The 24815-nt window shown below is 42.9% G+C and overlaps 1 protein-coding gene across 2 annotated transcripts in view; it reads left to right on the top strand.

Annotated features, from left to right (window-relative positions):
* The window catches only part of LOC126259915 (retinol-binding protein pinta-like), a 175906-nt gene that overhangs the window by 66469 nt on the left and 84622 nt on the right, over positions 1-24815 (top strand). For both annotated transcript variants that reach the window (XM_049957006.1, XM_049957007.1), the window contains exon 2: positions 18870-19032. In XM_049957006.1, coding sequence (XP_049812963.1) covers positions 18882-19032 — 151 coding nt within the window. In that variant the 5' untranslated portion in view covers positions 18870-18881. The remainder of the gene's footprint in view (positions 1-18869; positions 19033-24815) is intronic.

The following is a 24815-nucleotide window of genomic DNA, read 5'->3' as shown; positions in this document are numbered from 1 at the left end:
CGCCAATCTGATGATGCACCAAAAGAGCGAAATGCGTCATATGCTGTAAATAAAAACGATTTTGTAATCGAGAGTCTCTTGTTTCAAGTTCTTCCTTTCTGGTTTGTTGATAACAGTTGTCACAACGCTATCGAAATATGGCAAAAAACCCAGACAAATTAAGGTCGTGTGTAACGTACACAAGCGACAAGACGCAATCCATACCTTCACTGAGCGATGAAAGTGATGATATTATTGATGACAGTGTCACCAAATCAGAGTTATTAAACACGGTTTTTCCGAAAAAGAATCAAGTGCAACTGTCAACATAAGTAACTTAGAAATAGATATCCTCGGCGTAGCGAGGCAGCTTAAAAAACAACCACTCGCTAGTAGAAAGATGCGTACCCAAAGACTGGGAAGTTGTACAATCTACACCAGTACACGAGAAAGGATATCCGATGAATTACAGACCTATTTCGCTATCGTCGATATGCAGATCTTGGATCATATAGTGTGCTCGAACATTACGAATTACCTCGAAAGAGACGATTTATTGATCAGCAGCCACCACGGACACAGGAAATATCGTTCTTGTGAAACACAACTAGCTCTTTATTCTCACGAAGTAATGAGTGCTATTACCATAGGTGTCAAGCTGATTACATACTTTTTAAAGTTTTTGAAAAGACATTTGCTACCGTTCCTCAGAAGCGACTTCCAATCAAAATGTGTGTCTGCGTAGTATCGTCTCAGTTGTGCTCCTGGATTCGTGATTTCTTGTCTGAAACGTCACACTTCGTAGGAAATGGCGGTAAATCATAGAGTAAAACAGACGTAATATCTAGCGTTCCCCAAGGAAATGCCATGCTGTCCTTCATCTACATCAACGATTTAGGAGACTATTTGAGGAGCCCTCTTAGATTGTTTGCACATGACCTGTCATTAATCATCTACTAAAGTTATGAGAGGATCAAAACCAATTGCAGAATGATTTAGAGAAAATATCTGTATGTTGAGGGAAGTTGCACGACTCTAAACAATATAAACTGTGAGATCATCCGTATGAGTACCAAAGCGAGTCCGTTACATTCCGAATAATGATAAATTACACAAAAATTTGAACATGGCTACTTTGTTTATATATATATCCCCGATTATAAATTACACACATCTAAAGCCTGTCAGTTCAACTAAATACTGAATGGTTACAATTACGAATAACTTAAACTGAAACGATCACATAGTTAATGTTTCGGTGAAACCAAATACTGCGATTTATTGGCAAAACACTTCGAAAATGCGACAGGTCTCCTAAAGAAACTGCTTTTACTACGCTGTGCGGTGTGGGATCCGTATCAAAAAAATGGTTCAAATGGCTCTGAGCACTATGGGACTTAACATCTTAGGTCATCAGTCCCCTAGAACTAAGAACTACTTAAACCTAACTAACCTAAGGACATCACACACATCCATTCCCGAGGCAGGATTCGAACCTGCGACCGTAGCAGTCGCGCTGTTCCGGTCTGACGCGCCTAGAACCGATCGGTCACCGCGGCCGGCGGTTCCGTATCAGTTAGGATTGTCGCGGAACATCGAAAAACTTTAAAGAAGGACAGCTTGTTCTGTATTAATGCAAAATAGGGGAGAGTGAGTCACGGGTATGATACGCGCATTGGGTGGTAAACATTAAAACAGAGGCGTTTTTCGATGCGGCAGGATCTTTTTTATGGTGTTATAAAACTTCGAAAAGCATTTTGTTTCCGTTGCTCACGTGTGTCTACTCTCTGCTCTGCCACAGACTCTCTGTCTCAGACTTTAATTTGTAGAAATATCTTATTGGTGATTATGATAACAGTGGCAGTGTCCTAACCTGGCACAGAAATGTTCGTGCGGGACCATTTTTTCTTCACTACGTTTTCAGAACATGTTATCCTAATTCCGTTTAATTCCACCATAAATCTTAAACTTTGCAATATTTGGAATATATCTCGTTGTCCTCGACGGCGAGTGATCAGAGACAGGGGTACTGTCAGAGCGGCTCAGGGTAGTGCGTCAGGAACGCACTTGTTCTCTGTATACATAGAATCTCTGCCTAATAGGGTGATAGGGTGACTAACTGTCTTCCAAAATTGAAGTTACGTCAGGCACAACGTTGTCAGTAAAGGCTTGTCCTCGCAGATAGGATATAGAAGAGGTTAATATGATATTAGTAAACTAAGAAAAGAACGCGAAATTCGTGTCGCTAATTGAAGGCTTTAAGTCACTGAAAGTATTAGGAGCACAAAGTTAGATGAAACCGGAAGTAAATAGCAACGAAATCCTGAGTTCAGATTGGAATATTTATCTTAAGGGTGGATTAAAAGCCGGTGTTGGTGACGTATGTCTTGCAGTAAACTATTCGCTAATATCTAGCGAGGTTATCACACATTCTGATTCTGAATTAATCTGGATAAAGTTAAGCATCAAAGGCCGGTTTAAAATGGTCATCAGATGCTTTTATAGCTCGCCTGTTTCAGGAGCTGTACAGGTAGAGCGGTGCAGAAAGAGCTTGCAGTATATCGTTAGTAATTTTCTTGATCATAAAGTTTTAATAGGGGGTGACTTCAACTTGCCGGGTATAGATTGGGAGTGTCATGCTATCAAAACTGGTGCTAGAGGCAGTGATTCGTGGGACATTGTTCTGGATGTCTTGCCCGAAAATTACTATGAGCGGATAATTAGAGAAACAACTCATGAGGGTAACGTCTTAGACCTCCTGACAACAACCAGACCTGAGCTTAGGGAATCAGGTAATATAGAGGAAGGTATCAGTGATCACAAGGCTGTGATAGCTTATGTGACAACGGGTCTGACAAGGAATGTTAAGAAAGGTGGGAAGATATTTTTGCTTAGCAAGAGGGACAGGATATAAATTTCAGATATTCAATGCTAAGGACGAATATGGGGAGCACAAAGGGAAAAAAAGACACAAGCATCGTTCAACATACGTCAGACAATTTTGTTCCGAGCAATGCATTAAGGGATGGGAAAGATCCACCATTGTTCAATAGCCGTGTTAGAAAACTGCTGTGTAAACAAGGATAGGTTCTTCACAGATTCGAGACAAGTCAAAACGTAGCTTACAGACAAAAGCTGAACGAAGCGAAAATGAGCATAAGGAGAGCAATCAGAGAGGCATTCAACGACGTGAAAGTAAAATTTTGTCAACTGCTGCCAGTAAAAACCCTAAGACGTTTTTGTCTTACGTAGACTCTGTAAAAGGTTCAAAATCATCTGTTCATTCACTCAGTCATCATATTGCTACCGAAATGGAAGATATCAGACAGTGAACCGAAATACTGAGTTTGATTTTCCGAAATTGTTCCACCATGGAAGATCCTAATACGGTCCCTCCTTTCAATCATCATACGAACGCCGAAATGGCAGGTACTGAGATAATCGGTAGCGAGATATAAAAGCAACTACAATAGCTTAGTAGTGGATAGGCATCAGAACCAGATGAGATACCTCTAAGAATCTACAGGGGTTGTGCGAAAGAACTGGCTTCCGTTCTAGCAGCGGTTTGTTGTAGATCGCTGGAGCAGCGAAAGGTACCTACCGGTGGCGACTGCAAGAAAAGCAAGCCATTCCTGTTCTGAAAATGGGTCGTAGATCAATATCGTCAGCGTCAGTCTGTTGTAGAATTGTGTACCATGTTTTATACTAAAGAATTATGACGTTTTTGATGACGAATATCTGTACAAAAATAAACATAGATTCCGCAAACTGAGATGATGTGAAACTCAGCTCGCTCTGTTCCTCCATGAGATCCATTCAGGTTGACGCCCCAAATGGGGGTATTTAATGTAAACGTTGGTCTAAATTTGTGTTTGGTATTTTCTGTACTGTGTGACCCTAGAGGCCGTATTTGTAGAGTGATAATGTATTTACATACTTTAAAACATGAAATGAAACAAAATTATGGTATTCTTGTTAGGTTCTTTACTTCTTAGCTGCAATACTACGTGTTAATCAGATGATGCCACGCAGTCTTTGTTCACCCTACAAGTCTATTTATGTTGGGGACTCTTCTTCATCATCATTTTCCGCCTAAGGTATCTGCCTAATCCATTCTTCGATCGAGAGCCGTAAATGTAATGTTTCTTATAAGGAAGGGTTACTGATTTTCTTTGGCTTAGGCCTCATACCTGTTAACAGTGGATCGGGTGTCAGTAATAGCCTGTTTATTACGTCCAGATTGCATCCTTCTCATGAGAATTTCTTGCCAAAGTGCTTAATACAGGCCTCGGCTGCTTCTTATGATTGGTTAATTGGTTGGTTGATTTGGGGAGAGTGAACGAACAGCGCAGTCATCGGTCCCATCGGGTTAGGGAAGAATGGGGAAGGAAGTTGGCCGTAGCCCGTCAAAGAAACATTCCCGGCATTTGCCTGATGCGATTTAGGGGAATCACGGAAAAACGGAATCAGGATGGCCGGACGCGGGTCTGAACCGTCGTCCACCCGACTGCGAGTCCCGCGTGATAATCATGCTTCTTCTGATAAACTGCCTGTGCGTAAGAGGACACGCTCAATGACAACTGGGCCGTACACCAAAATCTTGTGTACAGTCGGAGACATACGACAGGATACAGTCTTTCCACAGTATAAGCAAAATATTTGTCTATGTCTATATTACATCAACTGGAAATAGCTTCTAGAATAACCCTCAGTCGATGGATGAGCTGTAGATGTACACTTTTTATTTCTGCTGATGTTTCAGGGTCTGCAAATAACATCTGCTGGTATTCCCAACATTGCTATTTTTCTTAGCGTTGCTTGGAAACATCTACAGTTAGACCCAATTGATTTCTAAACGTTCCTTGTATGACGTTTTCCTCTCTTGAACGAATTTCTTTTCCTCTTTTGAAAGGATGCGTCACTTCTTGATGTTTATCATATAGAACAAATGCTACAAAAATTCGAAAAGCCTACCTCGGGTATGGAGCATACGCAGACCGAACTGAAGAACTTATGTTTTTGACAAGTCATTGAAATCGTTGAAGTAGTCTTGCAAATGTACCACCTCATTATCGAAGCTGTCTTTGTTCCTGCATTGCTGATCATACGAGGTGTGGCTAGAAAAAAACCGGACTAGTACTGGTGAAACAATAAAACGAATGCAATAAGGCTGAAAGTCGCGTGGCCTGTCACGTGACTTTCGCTCCGCCTACTGCTCGAGTTTCATCTGCCTCCTGCACTCAGTCTGCCCGTGGCGTCTGTTTTAAGTAGTTGACGTTTTGTCTGTGCGTCGGAAAATGTTGAGTGTACAGAAAGAACAGCGTGTTAACATCAAATTTTGTTTCAAACTAGGAAAATCTGCAAGTGAAACGTTTGTAATGTTACAACAAGTGTACGGCGATGATTGTTTATCGCGAACACAAGTGTTTGAGTGGTTTAAACGATTTAAAGATGGCCGCGAAGACACCAGTGATGACACTCGCACTGGCAGACCATTGTCAGCAAAAACTGATGCAAACATTGAAAAAATCGGTAAACTTGTTCGACAAGATCGCCGTTTAACAATCAGAGCAGTGTCTGAGTTAACAGGAGTTGACAAGGAAAGTGTTAGGCAGATTCTTCATGAAAGTTTCAACATGAACAAAGTGTGTTCAAAAATGGTTCGAAAGTGTCTCACAATTGAACAGAAGGAACGCCGAAGAATGATGTGTTCTGACATCCTGGAAAACATTGAAAGTGATCCCACCTTCTTACAAAATGTTATTACTTGCGATGAATCGTGGTTTTTTACTTACGATCCCGAAACTAAACGCCAATCGATGCATTGGAAAACTCCTGGTTCTCCACGACAAAAAAAAGCACGAATGTCAAAATCGAAATTCAAGGCAATGATGATCGTTTTTTTTTTACATCAAAGGAATTGTGCACATTGATTGGGTACCAGAGGGACAAACAGTGAATCAGCATTACTACATTAGCGTCCTGGCTACCCTACGTGAGCGAGTACGGAGAAAACGGAACGATTTGTGGAGAAAAAAAGTCATGGATCCTTCACCAAGACAATGCCCCAGCTCACAGTGTGTTGTCAGTGAATACGTTTCTGGCAAAACACAACATTCCCGTCTTAGATCATCCACCCTACTCACCTGATTTGGCCCCCTGTGACTTTTTTCTTTTCCCTAAAGTCAAGTCAGCTTTGAAAGGAACTAGATTTGAGACTGTTGAAGCAGTAAAAGAAAAAGCGACGGAAGTAATGTATGGACTTATCGAAAATGATCTGCAGCATTGCTATGAACAGTGGAAAATTCGTATGGAGCGGTGTAGAGACCGAGGAGGAGAGTACATTGAAAGGCCGGCCGCGGTGGTCTAGCGGTTCTGGCGCTGCAGTCCGGAACCGCGGGACTGCTACGGTCGCAGGTTCGAATCCTGCCTCGGGCATGGGTGTGTGTGATGTCCTTAGGTTAGTTAGGTTTAAGTAGTTCTAAGTTCTAGGGGACTTATGACCTAAGATGTTGAGTCCCATAGTGCTCAGAGCCATTAGTACATTGAAGGAGATAACATGAAATTGTAAATAATTGTAAATAAATGTTTGTTCCAGCATCAACCCGGTTTTTTTCTAGCCGCACCTCGTATAATCCACGTCATCACCAAAGCGTGTTTTAGGGGTACATCATCCCCTGTTCTTGCAGTTTTTGTTTCTTGTAATGTTATAGTTTTTTCTGTTGATATAACCAATCTCTTCAAAAGTAACATCAGCTGATTCATGAATAAATCTAATTCATTTTAGTCTGCAATAGCGAGCTGACGGTGGTGTAGATTTTTCGAAACAACTAGGTCTTTAGTCGTGCACCTAGTAAGCTGGAGAAGCACTAAATATCAGTGTTCGCACCATAATCTTGGTTGTTTTCGAAATTTTATTTCAACCGAATTTATTGTGAACCACCACAAACTCATTTATACATGTAATCCATTCGTGTCATCATTTTGAAGGCTATTTAGAACCTCTTACAGATATGATATTCATCGCTCACATGTGCGTTCAAGGAAGGCTTGGGACAGCCACCTGATAGGATTCAGTCACCGGCATTTGAAGCCGACTGCTACCAACATACATATAGCCTCAGGGCCATGAAGATAAGATACGAGAAATCAGGGCACGTACGGAGGCACAGAGACTCATTTTTCCCATGCTCTGCCTGTGAATGGAACAGGAGAGGAAATGACCAATTGTGCCGCCGGCGTGGCCTAGCGGTTCTAGGTGCTACAGTCTGGACCCGCGCGACCGCTACGGTCGCAGGTTCGAATCATCCCTCGGGCATGGATGTGTGTGATGTCCTTAGGCTAGTTAGGTTTAAGTAGTTCTAGGTTTTAGGGGAATGATGACCTCAGCAGTTAAGTCCCATAGTGCTCAGAGCCATTTGAACCATTTTTTGACCAGTTGTGTTACAAGTTACCCTCCACCACGCACCGTACGGTGGCTTGCGAGTATGTATATAGATGTAGATGTAATTCTGTGGCTCCAAAACTGTTCCTCAGTAGCTGTGTTTTGCATCTTTCATGGCGTTTACGTAACTCTACGAACGACTTTGACCGGCTACCAGTTCAAGTTTTGCTGTTTTTGGAGTTTTAATGGTACTTTGCAGTCAGTTACGGCTATTTTTAAGAAGTTAATGGGAAATTTTGTGTGAAGTAACCCATCGTTTGTTTACTTGTGACATTAAGGTAGTTTATGTCAAAATAATTTTTTCTCTTCATCAGGGAAGGTAGGATTTGATAACACATAATTTTACATAAAGTCGAATAATTTTTCAAACAATTTTTCAGAACATCTCTTTGTATACTATTAGAGGCATTTTCATGTCATAATTTTGCATTTCGAAGGATCCAGGACAAAAACAAATGCTTTCGTAATTCATTTGGGCGACAACATTTTTTTATAGCTGACAACTCAATGTGCAAAATTAAACTTACGTATTCAGCGGCTATTTTTCTTTTCAATTTCCAGCAGAGGAATGATTTTTCTTTCACACTGTATTAACAAATATACAGGAACACACCCTGAACTTAACGAAGGGACTGATTACTAATAAAGATATAAATACACAGATCAAAAAAAGTTTTGCATCACCCCTGTTCCGAGAACTCCTAAAGATAGACGTTGACTGTCGATATTGTATCACAGACACAGTCCATTTGACTGTTGAGAGATGTCACTAAACCCGCCCAAAGATGTAAACAACTATGCATGAGCAGCGCCTATTAGACGCAGGGGGTCCGACAGCCGATCAGTTCCGGTCATTCCACCAGGAAGGGGGTACATGGCTCGTGTTGTCAGTAGTTCAACCATGTCTAGACGGTCAATACCGCGGTTCGATGGCGTCCGCTTTGTTACTTTGTGGCAGGAAGTACTCTCAACAAGGGAAGAGTCCAGGCGTCTCGGATTGAATCAAAGCGTTGTTATTCGGACATGGAGGAGACACAGAGAGACAGGAACTGTCGATGACATGCCTCCCTCAGGCCGCCCCAGGGCTACTACTACAGTGATGACAGCTACCTACGGATTATTACTCGGAGGAATTCTGACAGCAACGCCGCCATGTTTAATAGTTTCCAGAATGAGATTTTCACTCTGCAGCGGAGTGTGCGCTGATATGAAACTTCCTGGCACATTAAAACTGTGTGCCCGACCGAGACTCGAACTCGGGCAGCGCACACTCCACTGCAGAGTGAAAATCTCATTCTGGAAACATCCCCCAGGCTGTGGCTAAGCCATGTCTCCGCAGTATCCTTTCTTTCAGGAGTGCTAGTTCTGCAAGGTTCGCAGGAGAACTTCTGTAAAGTTTGGAAGGTAGGAGACGAGATACTGGCAGAAGTAAAGCTGTGAGACCGAGCGTGAGTCGTGCTTCGGTGGCTCAGATGGTAGAGCACTTGCCCGCGAAAGGCAAAGGTCCCGAGTTCGAGTCTCGGTCGGGCACACAGTTTTAATCTGCCAGGAAGTTTCATGTTGAATAGTGTTTTTCGTGCAGTCATAGGACGTCGTGCTACGACACAAACTGTGCGCAATAGGCTGCATGATGCACAACTTCACACCCTACGTTCATGGCGAGGTCCGTCTTTGCAACGACGACACCATGCAGCGCGATACAGATGGGCCCAACAGCATGCCGAATGGACTGCTCAGGATTGGCACCACGTTCTTTTCACCGATGAGTGTCGCACACGCCTTCAACCAGACAGTCGTCGGAGACGTGTTTGGAGGTAACCCGATAAGGCTGAACACCTTAGACACACTGCCCAGCGAGTGCTGCAAGGTGGAGGTTCCCTGCTGTTTTGGGGTGGCATTATGTGGGCCTGACATACGCCGCTGGTGATCATGGAAGGTGCCGTAACGGCTATAGAATACGTACATGCCATCCTTCGATCGATAGCGCAACCATATCGGCAGCATATCGGTGAGGCATTCGTCTTCATGGACGGAAATTCGCGCCCCCATCGTGCACATCTTGTGAATGACCTCTTTCAGGATAACGACATCGCTCGACTAGAGTGGCCAGCATTTTCTCCAGCCATGAACCCTATCGAACATGCCTGTGATAGATTGAAAAGGGCTGTATATGGACGACATGACCCATCAACCACTCTGAGGGATCTACGCCGAATCGCCGTTAAGGTGTCGGATATACTGGACCAACAGTGCCTTGATGAACTTGTGGATAGTATACCACGACTAATATAGGCATGCGTCAATGCAAGAGGACCTGCTACTGGGCACTAGAGGTACCGGTGTGTACAGCAGTCTGGACCACCACCTCTGAAAGTCTCGCTGTGTGGTGGTACTACAGGCAGTGTGTGGTTTTAATGAGCAATAAAATGGACTGATATGATGTTTATGTTGATCTCTATTCCAGTCTTCTGTACAGGTTCCGGAACTCTCGGAACCGAGGTGATGCAAAACTTTTTTATGTGTGTAATATGAAAGAAAATAATCATAACGAATGGCATATTCCCGAATGTTCGGAATACATATTGCTTTTCACTACACTTCAAGTAAAAATACACTTTAATACATTCATAATTTCAGAGCGATTTCAAGCCAGTAGCCAGACGTTTTGGGAGCGAGACGGAAATACAGATTTGCTCTACCGCGTATGTGTGCACGATAACACACTGCCTCAGCAGCGCCCCTTCTGTCAGACTATCGCAGGGTTTTGTGCATTCCGGGAAGTATCCGCATTTGAAGAGTGCACTTTTGGGCAGCATTTAGGACAAAATATTCCTGTGCCCCCCTGTTTCTTGACTTCATGACGGTATTTGACACCGTTCTCCACTGCTATATAGTGAAAAAAATACGAGCTTATCAAGTACAGGACCACATTTGCGACTGAATTCAAGACTTCCTTGCAGACAGAACTCAACACGTTGCTCTGAACGGAAAAAAAACTGACAGATGGGAATGTAATTCCCGGAGTACCCGAAGGAAGTGTCATAGTACAATTAATGTTTTCAATTTATATAAATCATCTAGCAGAGGGCGTCGGAAGCTGTCTAAGACTGGTCGCGGGTCATGTGATTGTCTATAATGGAAATGGAAATGTCGTGTGGCTAGGGCCTCCCGTCGGGTAGACCGTTCGCCTGGTGCAGGTCTTTCGATTTGACGCCACTTCGGCGACCTGCGTGTCGATGGGAATGAAATGATGATGATTAGGACAACACATCACCCAGTCCCTGAGCGGAGAAAGTTTCCGACCCAGCCGGGAATCGAACCCGGGCCCTTAGGATTGACAGTCTGTCACGCTGACCACTCAGCTACCGGGGCGGACATATGGTTGTCTATAACAAAGTAGCAACGCCAGAAGACAGCATCGATTTGCAGAATGGACTGTAAATGATTGGTGAATGGTGCAATATTCGGCAGTTGACCCTGAACGTAAGTAAATGTAACATAACACGCATACACAGGAAAAGAAATCCACTACAGCACAACTGCACTATTGACGACAAATTGCAGGAAGCAATATATTCCGGAAAAGGACAATGAGTAACTGTCCTCAACGACGTTAAGTAGGAAAACTAGATGCCAGACTGAGATTCCTAGGAAGAATCTTACTGAAACGTTACTCATCCATTTATGAAGTGGCACAAAAAGCGGTTTCACGACCTATTCTTGGCTATTGTTCATCTATATGAAATCTTTACCAGGTAGGTCTGATAGATAAGATAAATTCAACGAAGAGCGGTACGTTTCGTCACGGGATCGTTTAGACGACACCAGAGCGTTACAGAGATGCTGAAGAAGCTCCAGTGGCAGACGTTACAAGAGAGGCGCTGCGCATCGCGGATAGGTTTTGTATTGAAATTTGAAAAGAGCTATTCCCTGGAATAGTCGGACAAAATACAGGGTGATTCAAAAAGAATACCACAACATTAGGAATTTAAAACTCTGCAACGACAAAAGGCAGAGCTAAGCACTATCTGTCGGCGAATTAAGGGAGCTATAAAGTTTCATTTAGTTGTACATTTGTTCGCTTGAGGCGCTGTTGACTAGGCGTCAGCGTCAGTTGATGCTAAGATGGCGACCGCTCAACAGAAAGCTTTCCACACTAACGGGAAAGTCAACCGTCACAATGTCTATATATGGGGCACTGAGAATCCGCGGGAAACAACTCAGTATGAACGTGACTCGCCTAAGGTGAACGTTTTCTGTGCCATTTCAGCCAATAAAGTTTTTGGTCCCTTTTTCTTCGAAGGTGCTACTGTAACTGGACTACAGTATCTGGAGATGTTAGAGAATTGGCTGTTCCCTCAGCTCGAACAAGAAGCACAACAATTCATATTTCAGCAGGATGGAGCGCCACCACATTGGCACTTATCTGTCCGTAACTACCTGAACGTCAACTACCCGAGGCGATGGATCGGCCGCAGGCAGCCCGTGACAGAGCACTTCATCACTGGCCTCCAAGAAGCCCTGATCTTACCCCCTGCGATTTTTTCTTATGGGGGTATGTTAAGGATATGGTGTTTCGGCCACCTCTCCCAGCCACCATTGATGATTTGAAACGAGAAATAACAGCAGCTATCCAAACTGTTACGCCTGATATGCTACAGAGAGTGTGGAACGAGTTGGAGTATCGGGTTGATATTGCTCGAGTGTCTGGAGGGGGCCATATTGAACATCTCTGAACTTGTTTTTGAGTGAAAAAAAACCTTTTTAAATACTCTTTGTAATTATGTATAACAGAAGGTTATATTATGTTTCTTTCATTAAATACACATTTTTAAAGTTGTGGTATTCTTTTTGAATCACCCTGTATTACTCACTCCTAAATACGTCTCGCCAAATAATCACGACTAGAAAATTCGAGATATTAGAGATAATACAGAGGCTTAGATGATATTTCCGTCGACATTTCATTTTCCTGTAACGATAATTGCTCAGAATTCCTTTTTATCATCGCCTCCAAACAAAGATATAAAGCCGCGAGCGGGTCTTGAACGGGTGCACTTCGTATGCTGAAGTGTCAATGTTTAAAACAGCCACGTCACATAATTCGCTACTCCCGCATACAGTAATCCACCATAATTCATCGCATGTTCATGGTTCCATTTTGTATTTAAATTTACTAGTGTGAAACTACGTAGTTTAGTTTGATGTCAGCACACAAATAACAATAATGATGAACATAACTATCTGGGAGGACGACATTAATTTGCTGAAGCAGTACAGTATCGCTGTGGTATTCTGTACATTCTCAGCACAAGATCAGTTATCTTGTCCAATCCAAATTGTAATTATTTTTCGAACAAGAAATGAGCTGTAAATGATGTATTTTACTGGCAATAAATCTATACATGTAGGCAAGGGACAGTAAAATAATTTGCCCCTTCCTTGTATGTTTCGTTGTAGTGAATATGGATACCCAAATATTTCTCTAACGATTGTTTCATCAGTTTCCTTAACTCCATTCGCGAACCAGAATTCCTTTCAAATGTATAATCTTCCAGCTCCAATTGGTTTCGTCTATAGTTCGTCATTTGGATTGCACATGAAACAGATAAAAAAATTTGTGACTTTCGAAGAGTTTACAATTCATACGCATGATACTAAGTAGTGACGGAGCTGGAAAATGGTCACCAGGGTAATAGCGCTGCCATATTACCGTTGTGGATTTGAAATTAATTTTCAACTGTTGTTGTTGTGGTCTTCAGTCCTGAGACTGGTTTGTTACAGCTCTCCATGCTACTCTATCCTGTGCAAGCTTCTTCATCTCCCATTACCTACTGCAACCTACATCCTTCTGAATCTGCTTAGTGTATTCATGTCTTGGTTTCCCTCTACGATTTTTAACCTCCACGCTGCCCTTCAATGCAGAATTGGTGATCCCTTGATGCCACAGAACATGTCCTGCCAACCGATCCCTTCTTCTAGTCAAATTGTATCACAAATTTATCTTCTCGCCAATTCTATTCAATACCTTCTCATTAGTTAGGTGATCTACCAATCTAACTCTTCGGTAGCACCACATTTCGAAAGCTTCTATTCTCTTCTTCTTCAAACTATTTATCGTCCATCTTTCAGTTCCATACATGGCTACATTCCATACAAATACTTTGAGAAAGGATGTCCTGACACTATATACTCGATGTTGACAAAAATCTATTCTTCAGAAACGCTTTCCTTGCCATTGCCAGTCTACATTTTATATCCTCTCTACTTCGACCATCATCAGTTATTCTTCTCCCCAAATAGCAAAATCCCTTTACTTTCTTAAGTGTCTCATTTCCCAATCTAATTCCCTCAGCATCACCAGACTTACTTTGACTACATTCCATTATCCCCGTTTTCCTTTGTTTATGTTCATCTTATATCCTCGTTTCAAGACACTGCCCATTCCGTTCAACTGCTCTTCCAAGTCCTTTGCTGACTCTTACAGAATTATAAAAATGTCATCGACGAACCTCAAACTTTTTATTTCTTCTCCATGGATTTTAATACCAACTCCGAATTTTTCTTTTGTTTCCTTTACTGCTTGCTCAGTATACAGATTGAATAACATCGGGGATGGGCTACAACACCGTCTCACTCCATTCCCAACCACTGCTTCCCTTTCATGTCCCTCGACTCTTATAACTGCCTTCTGGTTTCTGTACAAATTGCAAATAGCCTTTCGCTCCCTGTATCTTACCCCTGCCACCTTCAGAATTTGCAAGAGAATATTCCAGTCAAGATTGCTAAAAGCTTTCTCTAAGTCTACAATCTTCAAGTAACAGTGTGAAATATTAACGGAGGAGGATGCATCTCAGTGACAACAGCAAGAAAATGATGGAAACATATAGAGATATAGGATTCAGAAATGATGTATTGTGTACGATATTGCAGTGCCTGTGTTACTGTGAATTACGATGCAAAGTTCCTTTTGACTTGCAGACATGTCCAAATGGGCTTTGCACGTTGTCGTCATTCCATTCTACAACTCATGGTTGTCCATATTTGCAACTGCGGATACATATACTGTATGATGTACCTTGTAAAATACTTTCCCTTGATGCCTCGCTGATTTCGCTGCATGGAACGCTTTTCTCACTACGTAGATGTGCACTTCAGCGCCAGAAGTCGTCGTTTCTCAACAGTGGAAAGTCCACTGGACCTGACGGGATACCAATTCGATTCTACACAGAGTACGCGAAAGGAATTGCCCCCCTTCTAACAGCCGGGAACCGCAAGTCTCTAGAGGAACGGAAGCTACCAAATGATTGGAAAAGAGCACAGGTAGTTCCAGTTTTCAAGAAGGGTCGTCGAGCAGATGAACAAAACTATAGGCCTATATCTCTGACATCGATCTGTTGTAGAATTTTAGAACACGTTTTTTGCTCGCGCATCATGTCATTTCTGGAAACCCAGAATCTACTCTGTAGGAATCAACATGGATTCCGGAAACAGCGATCGTGTGAGACCCAACTCGCTTTATTTGTTCATGAGACCCAGAAAATATTAGATGCAGGCTCCCAGGTAGATGCCATTTTACTTGACTTCTGGAAGGCGTTCGATACAGTTCCGCACTGTCGCCTGATAAACAGAGTAAAAGCCTACGGAATATCAGACCAGCTGTGTGGCTGGATTGAAGAGTTTTTAGCAAACAGAACACAGCATGTTGTTCTCAATGGAGAGACGTCTACAGACGTTAAAGTAGCCTCTGGCGTGCCACAGGGGAGTGTTATGGGACCATTGCTTTTCACAATATATATAAATGACCTAGTAGATAGTATCGGAAGTGCCATGCGGCTTTTCGCGGATGATGCTGTAGTATACAGAGAAGTTGCGGCATTAGAAAATTGCTGCGAAATGCAGGAAGATCTGCAGTGGATAGGCACTAGGTGCAGGGAGTGGCAACTGAACATTAACATAGAGAAATGTAATGTATTGCGAATACATAGAAAGAAGGATCCTTTATTGTATGATTATATGATAGCGGAAGAAACACTGGTAGCAGTTACTTCTGTAAAATATCTGAGAGTATGCGTACGGAACGATTTGAAGTGGAATGATCATATAAAATTAATTGTTGCTAAGGCGGGTGCCAGGTTGAGATTAATTGGGAGAGTCGTTAGAAAATATAGTCCATCAATAAAGGAGGTGGCTTACAAAACACTCGTTCGACCTATACTTGAGCATTGCTCATGAGTATGGGATCCGTACCAGGTCGGGTTGACAGAGGAGATAGAGAAGATCCAAAGAAGAGTGGCGCATTTCGTCACAGAGTTATTTGGTAAGCGTGATAGCGTTACGGAGATGTTTAGCAAACTGAAGTGGCAGACTCTGCAAGAGAGGCGCTCTGCATCGCGGTGTAGCTTGCTGTACAGGTTTCGAGAGGGTGCGTTTCTGAATGAGGTATCGAGTATATTGCTTCCCCCTACTTATACCTCCCGAGGAGATCACGAATGTAAAATTAGAGAGATTAGAGCGCGCACTGAGGCTTTCAGACAGTCGTTCTTCCCGCGAACCATACGCGACTGGAACAGGAAAGGGAGGTAATGACAGTGGCACCTAAAGTGCCGTCCGCCACACACCGTTGGGTGGCTTGCGGAGTATAAACGTAGATGTAGATGAAACTGTGATTATGTTAGTTTTAGTGAAACGAATTGACTTACATAGTATTAATAATACTGACCAAGACTTTGTTAAGGACATAGATTGCAGGCTAGATCCACAAATGTTGAAATGCATAAATTGTACCATGCTTACTACATGCGATTATCGTGTCAACAAACCGACAATTTTCATTGTATTTAAATAGTTTAAATTTTTATAAAAGGTTTAATGGTTTATAGATAATAGGAGCGAGAATCTTAGTACCAAATAAGGATATATTTATGGTAATACTGATGATTATTTCACAATAAAACATATAACAATTGTCGTACATGACAATTCTAGTTCGGTGGCTCAAACAAGAAGACAGAAGAAGACGACTATGGTACTTCTCCTTATATAACCATAAGGGAATGAAAATTACAAAAGGTATTAATTTATTATATCGTGATGAACATTGCATTCTGCGAGATTTTTATTGCTTTCCTGATCTCAGTAAAATGAAAAGGATTCGTTTCAGTGGCAAAGGAGAATCAGTAAGAGGTATAAAAAATTTCTATCTCACAAGCAGAATTTGCGAGACGCCATATTGTATACGTCATTTTCAGTTGATGCCTGTATCTACTGAGATTTTCTTTTTGTAACTTACAACCTCTAACTATGTTGTTTCTAGGCACCAGTACACAGGGGTTCTGCCGAAAACACGGAGTTACTGTTACAATTTGTTTTAATAAAATGACGGGAAACATGTATTGGTGGTTAAAGAACTTCCGTGTTTACTTCTTTTCGAGTTGTAACTTGTGTGTTATGAACAGATGCCTTTTAAGCCAATAGCACACTCAAGATTCAACAAAAATCATCATTCATGGTAGGATTTGTTGTAATGAAATTCAGTTCATAAATTATTGGCGTTGGAAGCCTTCAGAAGATGGTACCGTAAATACAAGTTCCTTCATTGCATAACATCATTGTACCGTAGTTGGCAGAGGTGTCTAGTTACGAATCATTGTGTGGCGGGTTTTATTCCCACTGGGTCAACAATTTTGTTTCCAACTTCGCGTTTTCTAAAAGGTTGTGAGACATCCTTATTAAAGTAATACATATAATTTCTGTACTACTCACTGTTATGTAAATGTAAGTGCGCTCTTTCTCAGGAGTAAGTTTGTCCAATTTTGTGAAGTTTTAAAGAATAAGATGATGTCCATTCTCACTGGATGTGTCGTTTTCCTTTTTGTCTTCTGACATGTTGGAGATACTAAAGTTTTTGTATACACTGTAGGTCCAAAGAAACTGATAAAGTCATGCGTATTCAAATACAGAGTTATGTAAACAGGCAGAATACGGCACTGTGGACGGCAATGCCAATATGCCTGTATGAGACAAGTGTGGGGCGCAGTTGCTGGATCGGTTACTGCTGCTACAATAGCAGGTTATCGTAATTTAAGTGAGTCTGAACGTGGTGTTAGAGTTGGCGCACGAGCGATGGGACACAGCATCTCCGAAGTAGCAATGAAGTGCGGATTTTGCCGTACAACAATCTCACGAGTGGACCATGAATATCAGCAGTCCGGTAATACATCAAATCTCCTACGTCCCTGTGATCGGAAGAAGATCGTGCAAGAACGGGACCTTCGACGTCTGAAGAGAATCGTTCAACGTGACAGAAGTGCAACCCTTCCGCAAATTGCAGCAGATTTCAATGCTGGGCCATCAACAAATGTCAGCGTACGAACCATTCAATGAAACATCATCGACATGGCTTTCCGAGCCGAAGGCCAACTCGTGTACCCTTGATGACAGCACGACATACACACACACACACACACACACACACACACACACACACACACACACCATGGTCGTAAGTCCAAATGCACCACCGAAACTGAACGTTTCCTGTTTATGTTATGATGTTTTTTGTAACACTCATGTTAGTTGAGCTCTATCCTACCACCCATTCAGATGAGTTTTAGGCTAACTCTTTCTACTCCACAACGCTAGCAGTTGGCACCATCTGTATCACTGCTGGCTCATCGGTACACTGAGGCGATTAAGCGACAATCTTGACGTATTGTACCACCTGTTCTCATGTCAGAAAGAGGTGTTTTGCAGCTGTTCTGCAGTTCCTACTCTTGCACAATACCATTCGTTTCCACCAGTTGACTAACTGTCATGGCATGGTGAAAGCGACGCCCTTTTCCCTTCCTGCCGAAATATGTTTGCTTATCAAACGACGTTCTTCCTAAAATGTCTTCTGTCATCCGTCACTTTGCAATATATGTCACATTCCCACCTTGAGCTTCACATTCCCATTTTGAGCTTTACTTACACGGCTGGTTTCAGTCGTCTGAGAATAATCGGATTAATAAAAGTATTCGCAGCTTCATGTTAGGTGAAGTATAAAATCATTGTCGTCAAGTGACGAATCAGATGAATTTCTGAATAGCGTAAACGCCGATTGCAGTTACAACGCGAATGAATATAATGCCAAGTATAGTTTTTATATCTTGATGTACTTTATATTACGATACGACAACAGTGCATAATTCATTGTTTTATCACCTGAAAATAACGATTTTACATTTCGCCTAACATGACATCGTAAATATTTTTATGAAGCTGATAATGGCCGGACGACTGGAACTGGTTGTGTAAGAGAAGTATTATACCAGCAGTTCAAGGCACTAATGTGACATTTTTCAAATATATAAGAGCTGTGGGGCGTAAATTTCTTTTCCTAATGTGCTTACTAGTTATTAACGTCTTCTGCTTGCGTTGTGTAACCATCACTTCTGTTTTCAAGATTTACTCCACGATGGGCACCAACTACAACTTCCAGCCTGCCACTCCAAAGGAGATTGCATTCATCAGGAAGCAGCTGGGCCTCACTGAAGAAGACACTGAGTTTGCAGTGAAGAAGCTACGTGAGTGGCTCGAGATGCAACCCCACCTACCGAATAACATAGGTGAGTACCATTCCTATACTGCGCTCGTACTCTGCTAACAGTTAGTAAAGCTGCTATGCTGCACAGTGTGACAGTTTCCAAATAGAAATTGTATGCACACCGAAAAAAATGTTAGTAACTTTCTAGCTTCATGACGGCAACTGCGTGTAACATTGGCTCTAACCTTAATAATGATATGAGCTCGGTGAGGATGAGACTCCTGAATTGTGCCATATACAGATCCAGACTCAGCCAATTTCAGCTGAAGCAACATGCTACATGCCTCAACGAAGCTCGCTCATTTTTTGTGAGTGAGTCCTGGCCATAGGCAGCAATATCACAATTCGCTCACATGCAAATAAAAAGCGTGTGTAATCGAAATGACGTTTATTTCAGTACCTCTACCAAAAGTGATACTCTTTAGCGATCGTAAAATCTGATATCCTTCGTACTGAAATTTAACACCCCTTTCCCGAGTAAAACTGTGTGCTGGCTGAAACTCGAACCTGGGACTTTCGCCTCATTCTGTCTTGCAAAATCAACCATTCGCACTGTAATTCCGTCCCCTACTTCCGTCAATAACGTTATACATTGCTTCCTTTGATACTCATAACCACTGATTCTTTTAACTTATTCCAGTCCCGTCTTAATTTCCTACCTTTCTCAAATTTCTTCCACTTTCATCTGCAGTAGATAACCGGTAAATTATCGCCAGAGGGTATGTCTTTTCATAAGAATTTTATGTAGTTCACAGTATGGTTTCTGCGTCTGTGAGTTGCCGTTTTATAATACAGTGTCAAAATAAATGATGCATACTTCCTAAACATCAATACTAAACGTTGAGATCTAGAAATACAGTCTGGTATCAGTACATTGGTTTGTTTGCATTGTAATTCTAGATGAAACAGGCTCAGTATATGCAGTCTATGGCAACCGCGTCGAGTTTGAGCATTGCAGCACTTTAGAACAGTAACGTATGATCAGATTTTCCGTTTAGTCACTCTAATGGAGCAGAGAATGAGACGGGTGGACATCAAAGCGAATGTTGCTAAGCGTCAAAGTGATGACGTTAGAATCTGGTACAAGTTTCTAGCGACAGGATCAGTGAGAAATGAAATGATCGTATGGCATTGTTGGCCGGGGGCCCCACGCGGGGAAGTTCGGCCGCCGTATTGCAATTCCTTTTCAGTTGACGCCACTTCGGCGACTTCCGAAGCAATGATGATGAAGAACACACAACACCCAGTCATCACGAAGCAGAGAAAATCCTGACCCCGCTGGGAATCGAACCCGGGACCCCATGCGCGGGAAGCGAGAACGCTACCGCAAGACCACGAGCTGCGGACCACAGGATCAGTTACGGATCTTTACGGAAGTGGCTACGGCGGAAATTCAGCAGGTGTGCAGAACATATTTGCGTACAGTAGCTATGCTACACGTCTATGATGGCAGTTACAAACACGGTACAGAAGAAACTGTATCAACAAAAATGAGAGGATATCGTCTCCATGAGCTGGGATTACTTCCCAGAAGACCTCTCAAGGCTCCTCCAGTAAATCGGGCTCGAAAGGGGCCTCGTGTCGCACGCGAACGAAACGACTCTTTGTAGACTAGGCAGCAGTGGTACACAACGCTCTTTCCTGATAAGACCCATACCCGTCCACCGTGACCATACTGATATTCATGTCTGGGGACGCCGAGAAACGGTTTACACCCTTACTGTATTGTAACCCTCCCACATTATAGAGGCGGGTCGGACATGTTTCGGCCTCGAATCATGTATGGCTGTGGGAAACCCCTTGTGGCAGTACATTAGAAGATGAATGGTGTGACTTATTGGGGCTACATCCTGCAGGCATTGTGGCTTCATTTAGTAAACGTATTGGAGCGGGATTCATGCTGATGGACGATAATGCACGCCACCATCGGCACAATCTATGGACGCGTTCCTAGTGGAACATAGTCAGTCGGATGAATGGCCTCCATGTTTCCCGAACTGGACGTCCGTGTCGATAACTGAGCGGTCAGTACGTCGGAATGCTATGCAAGAGAGCCCGGGTTCGATTCCCGGATGGCTCGGAGATTCTCACCGCTTAGGGACTGGCTATTGTCATCATCATCATCTCATCCCCTCGACACGCAAGTCGCCGAAGTGGCGTCAACTAAAAAGACTTGCATCAGGCGACCGAACTACTCGACGGGTTGCCCGAGCCACACGACATTTCATTTCTTTTTTTCCGCACTGGGCCGTGCTAATGGTAGCGATCTGCAATCATCTTGTCCCACTATTGCCCCACCAGAGACGTTAAAGGGCATTACGGAGGCCGCTTTGGAGGAACGGGGTAATATCCCCTATTGTTATTTTGACAATTTGGTAAAGAACGTACCGGCTGGTTGATAAGCAATGTGTCATGCAACTGCAGTGTTTGAAGCGGAACTTTTTGCAAGATCCTTTTTCTTTTTTCGTTCTGCAATGGGACAAAACTATATTGGCACTTGGAGCACAAGTTGAAGCCCAGAAATGTAACGAGGCTGCGACCAGATAGCAGGCGCTGGTCACTGAACTGTGCGATCAGTTCTCATGTCGTAGCACCACGAGCGCCGAAATAACGCCACAAGAAACGACTCTTTGTGGACTAGGCAGCAGTGGGACACAACGCTCTTTCCGGATGAGACCCGTACCAGTCCATGCCGTCGTCCCTGCTTGACCAGCACCCCTCAGTAGCAGCAGGACTTCCGTGACACCGTCCCAGGTGTCAGTACCACACCCAGGCGCCAGCCATTGAGAAGGCATTCCGGCTCGACTCACTTCCTTGTCGTCGACGACATCGCCAAACACCGGTATTTGCCCCGTTCCTGATGGTTCACAGTGGCACACGAACGCAACCGTTCGGCGAATTGAGCGCCGAGAACCAGCATTTAAGCGCCGGCTCAGGGGAATACGCAACCTTCGGCACGGTAAGGCCATGCACGGCGCTTGCTGTGTGTTAGCTGGGGAATCGTCACTATGATTTCTGTCGCCACCGGACCGCGAAGGAGGGACTTCTGCCCGTCTGCCCAGGCCGAGAAGGCAACACCTCGCCATCCTGCGGCCCCAGCTCCTCACCATCGGTCCAGACTTCGACTGCCGGCAGCGCCATCGACATGCCACTGAAACGACGCAATCTTCCGCATTACAGATAACGTGGTGTCCGCCGGCGACTACAGCGCGTCTCTAACCTGCCGTCTCAGTTCTCCTCTCATACCGGAGTCACCAGCGCAGCTCTGTGCCCGTGCAGGGCGTGCACGCCGCCTGAGAAACGTACACCTTGCACCTACGACGCTGATATATTACGAGGGAGGGCCATCAGAAGAATGTCTGAAGTGTATGAACTAGTAAAGGGCTAATAAGGATTCGTGGAGGTGTGTTACGTCTATGCAACTAATTGTTTATTTCCATACGCGTTTCGCTTCTTTTAGTTGTGAAGCATTTTCAGTGACCTGTAATACATGTTTCCTTTTATACATATAACAAACGTATTATGTGGTAGTTACAATATGTTGCTATGTCACATTTTGTCGTGTTTTGCTTTTGTTTTTTAAGATAGAATCAACTTTTAAAGTGGTGCGGTGTGGTCCTGGAGACGCATTCGTTAGTTTCCATGCTCCAGTTGACCGATCTCCTGCGTTCTTTCATCCACATCTGATTCAACAAATCGCATATATCACATGCACTTTCCGTTTTGTGATCAATATTTGTGTGATTTCGGTGTGTACTGTTGCCAACTGTCGTTGTGTGTTTATCTACCTTCTTTTGTTTGTGTTGTGTGTGTGGTTTAACTTTTCTTTTTTCTTTTAGTGAAATAATTAAATAACGCACACAACACAAACAAAAGACGGCAGATAAACACACAACGACAGTTGGCAACAGTACACACCAAAAATAAACATTTGTTCATCACAAAATGAAAAGTGCAGGTGATATACGAGGTGCGACAATAAAGTAATGAGACTGGTTTACTTTGGAAGATGTGGCAACCCTGCAGGGTTGCGTAGGCACAATATCTTTAACCTTGGTCTATAAGCAGCTTCTAGTCCAAGCAACACATCGATGCTACTGCTGTAATAAGTTAACACGTGTTTGTGTCTCTCGTCACGGAAATGGAACCGCATAATATTGCGCAACGGTAGGTCATTTCTTTTTACGTTAAATTGAGTGAAAACGTGACGACAACTTACGGTAAGCTTCAGAAGGCTTTTGGAGAGGAGGTTATGTCAAGAGCTCAAGTTTTTCGTTAGCATAAAATGTTTAGTGAAGGCAGAACGAATGTTGAAGATGAAGACCGCTGTGGCTGACCATCAACCTCTTTGATTCCAAGGGAATTGTTCATAAAGAGTGGGTGCCTCCTGGACAAACAGTTAACCAATATTACCACAAAGAAGTTTTAGAAAAACTACGTAAAAGACTTCTTGGTGTCTGTGCCAATATTGCTGATAATAGGATTCTGCATCACAATAATGCGCCATCCCATAGTGCTCTGTCAGTACAGCAATTTTTAACCTCAGAACAAATTTCAGTACTACCACAGCCACCTTATTCACCAGATATCGCTCCGTGCGATTTTTTTCTATTTCCAAGAGTAAAAATGAATGGCCTCCATGTTTCCCGAATTGGACGTCCGTGTCGATAACTGAGCGGTCAGTACGTTGGAATGCTATGCAAGAGAGCCCGGGTTCGATTCCCGGATAGCTCGGAGTCAAGGGACACCCTTTTCACATGACACAAGATGTCCAAAAAGCTATGACGAGGATCTTGTAAGATATTACAGAAGATGAGTTCGAGAAATGTTACCATCAATGGCAGAAGCGCTGGAAAAAGTGTGTGCAATCAGAAGGGAACTACTTTGAAGGAGATAACACTAAACTTGACTAAAACGGTAAGTAGCTTTTCACATCAGTCTCATTACTTTACTGTCGCATCTCGCATGCGTTGTGTTGAGTAAAATATGGGTGAAAGAGAGTCGGAAATCGGCAAACTGGAGCGTGGAAACTAACGAATACATCTCCAGGACCACACACATGAGTTAACAGTACTGTAAATCGCAACACCGAACGATAATTTCACATCAAGAAATTTGTGCTAAAAAACAAGGGCAAAACACAACAAAACGTATCAGGGCAAGATATTCTAACTATCACGTAATACTTTTTATTATATGTATAAGAAGAAACATGCATTACGGGCCCCTGAAGATGGTTCACAAATAAAAGAACGGAAACGTGTATGGTAATAAACAAACTGCCTTCAATTAGTTGCATAGACGGAACATACCTCCACGAATTTTAAAGCAGTAAATTACGACAGGAAACAGAAAAAAATGACGAACTAATAAAGAGTTGTGACTATCAAGCTTTCCAGACGGATACGTTGTAAATAGTCTTCATAGGTTTGCCGCAGAATGACTTAATGCAAATTCCACAATATTGCCTCGGAGCAATTGTCAGACGTCTTCAGGTGGTTCATCCTTGCTGGTGGCCACCAGCAACGAGTCTGACAGTTGCTCTGAAGAAAGATTGTGGAATTTGCACAACTTCACCCTGTGGTAAACCCGTTGAGACTATTTATAATGAAGAGTTGTTGTATTTTCACCACAACCCGCCTCTGCTACGGTTTACATACCCCATCTCCATCACAGAACCGAGCCCACCACCCAGATAGCCTATCTTTCTCACTTTTGCGGTCCTTATGAAGTGTAAATGTATTTATCTTCTTCTTTTTGTTTTCTTGTGACTGCAATAAATGAAAGTGGAATTCCACTGTTAAG

Source organism: Schistocerca nitens, chromosome 5 (assembly GCF_023898315.1).
Source record: "Schistocerca nitens isolate TAMUIC-IGC-003100 chromosome 5, iqSchNite1.1, whole genome shotgun sequence".
Classification (NCBI taxonomy): domain Eukaryota; kingdom Metazoa; phylum Arthropoda; class Insecta; order Orthoptera; family Acrididae; genus Schistocerca; species Schistocerca nitens.
The sequence above is the reverse complement of the archived record's forward strand: the minus strand, read 5'-3'. Positions and strand labels throughout refer to the sequence as shown.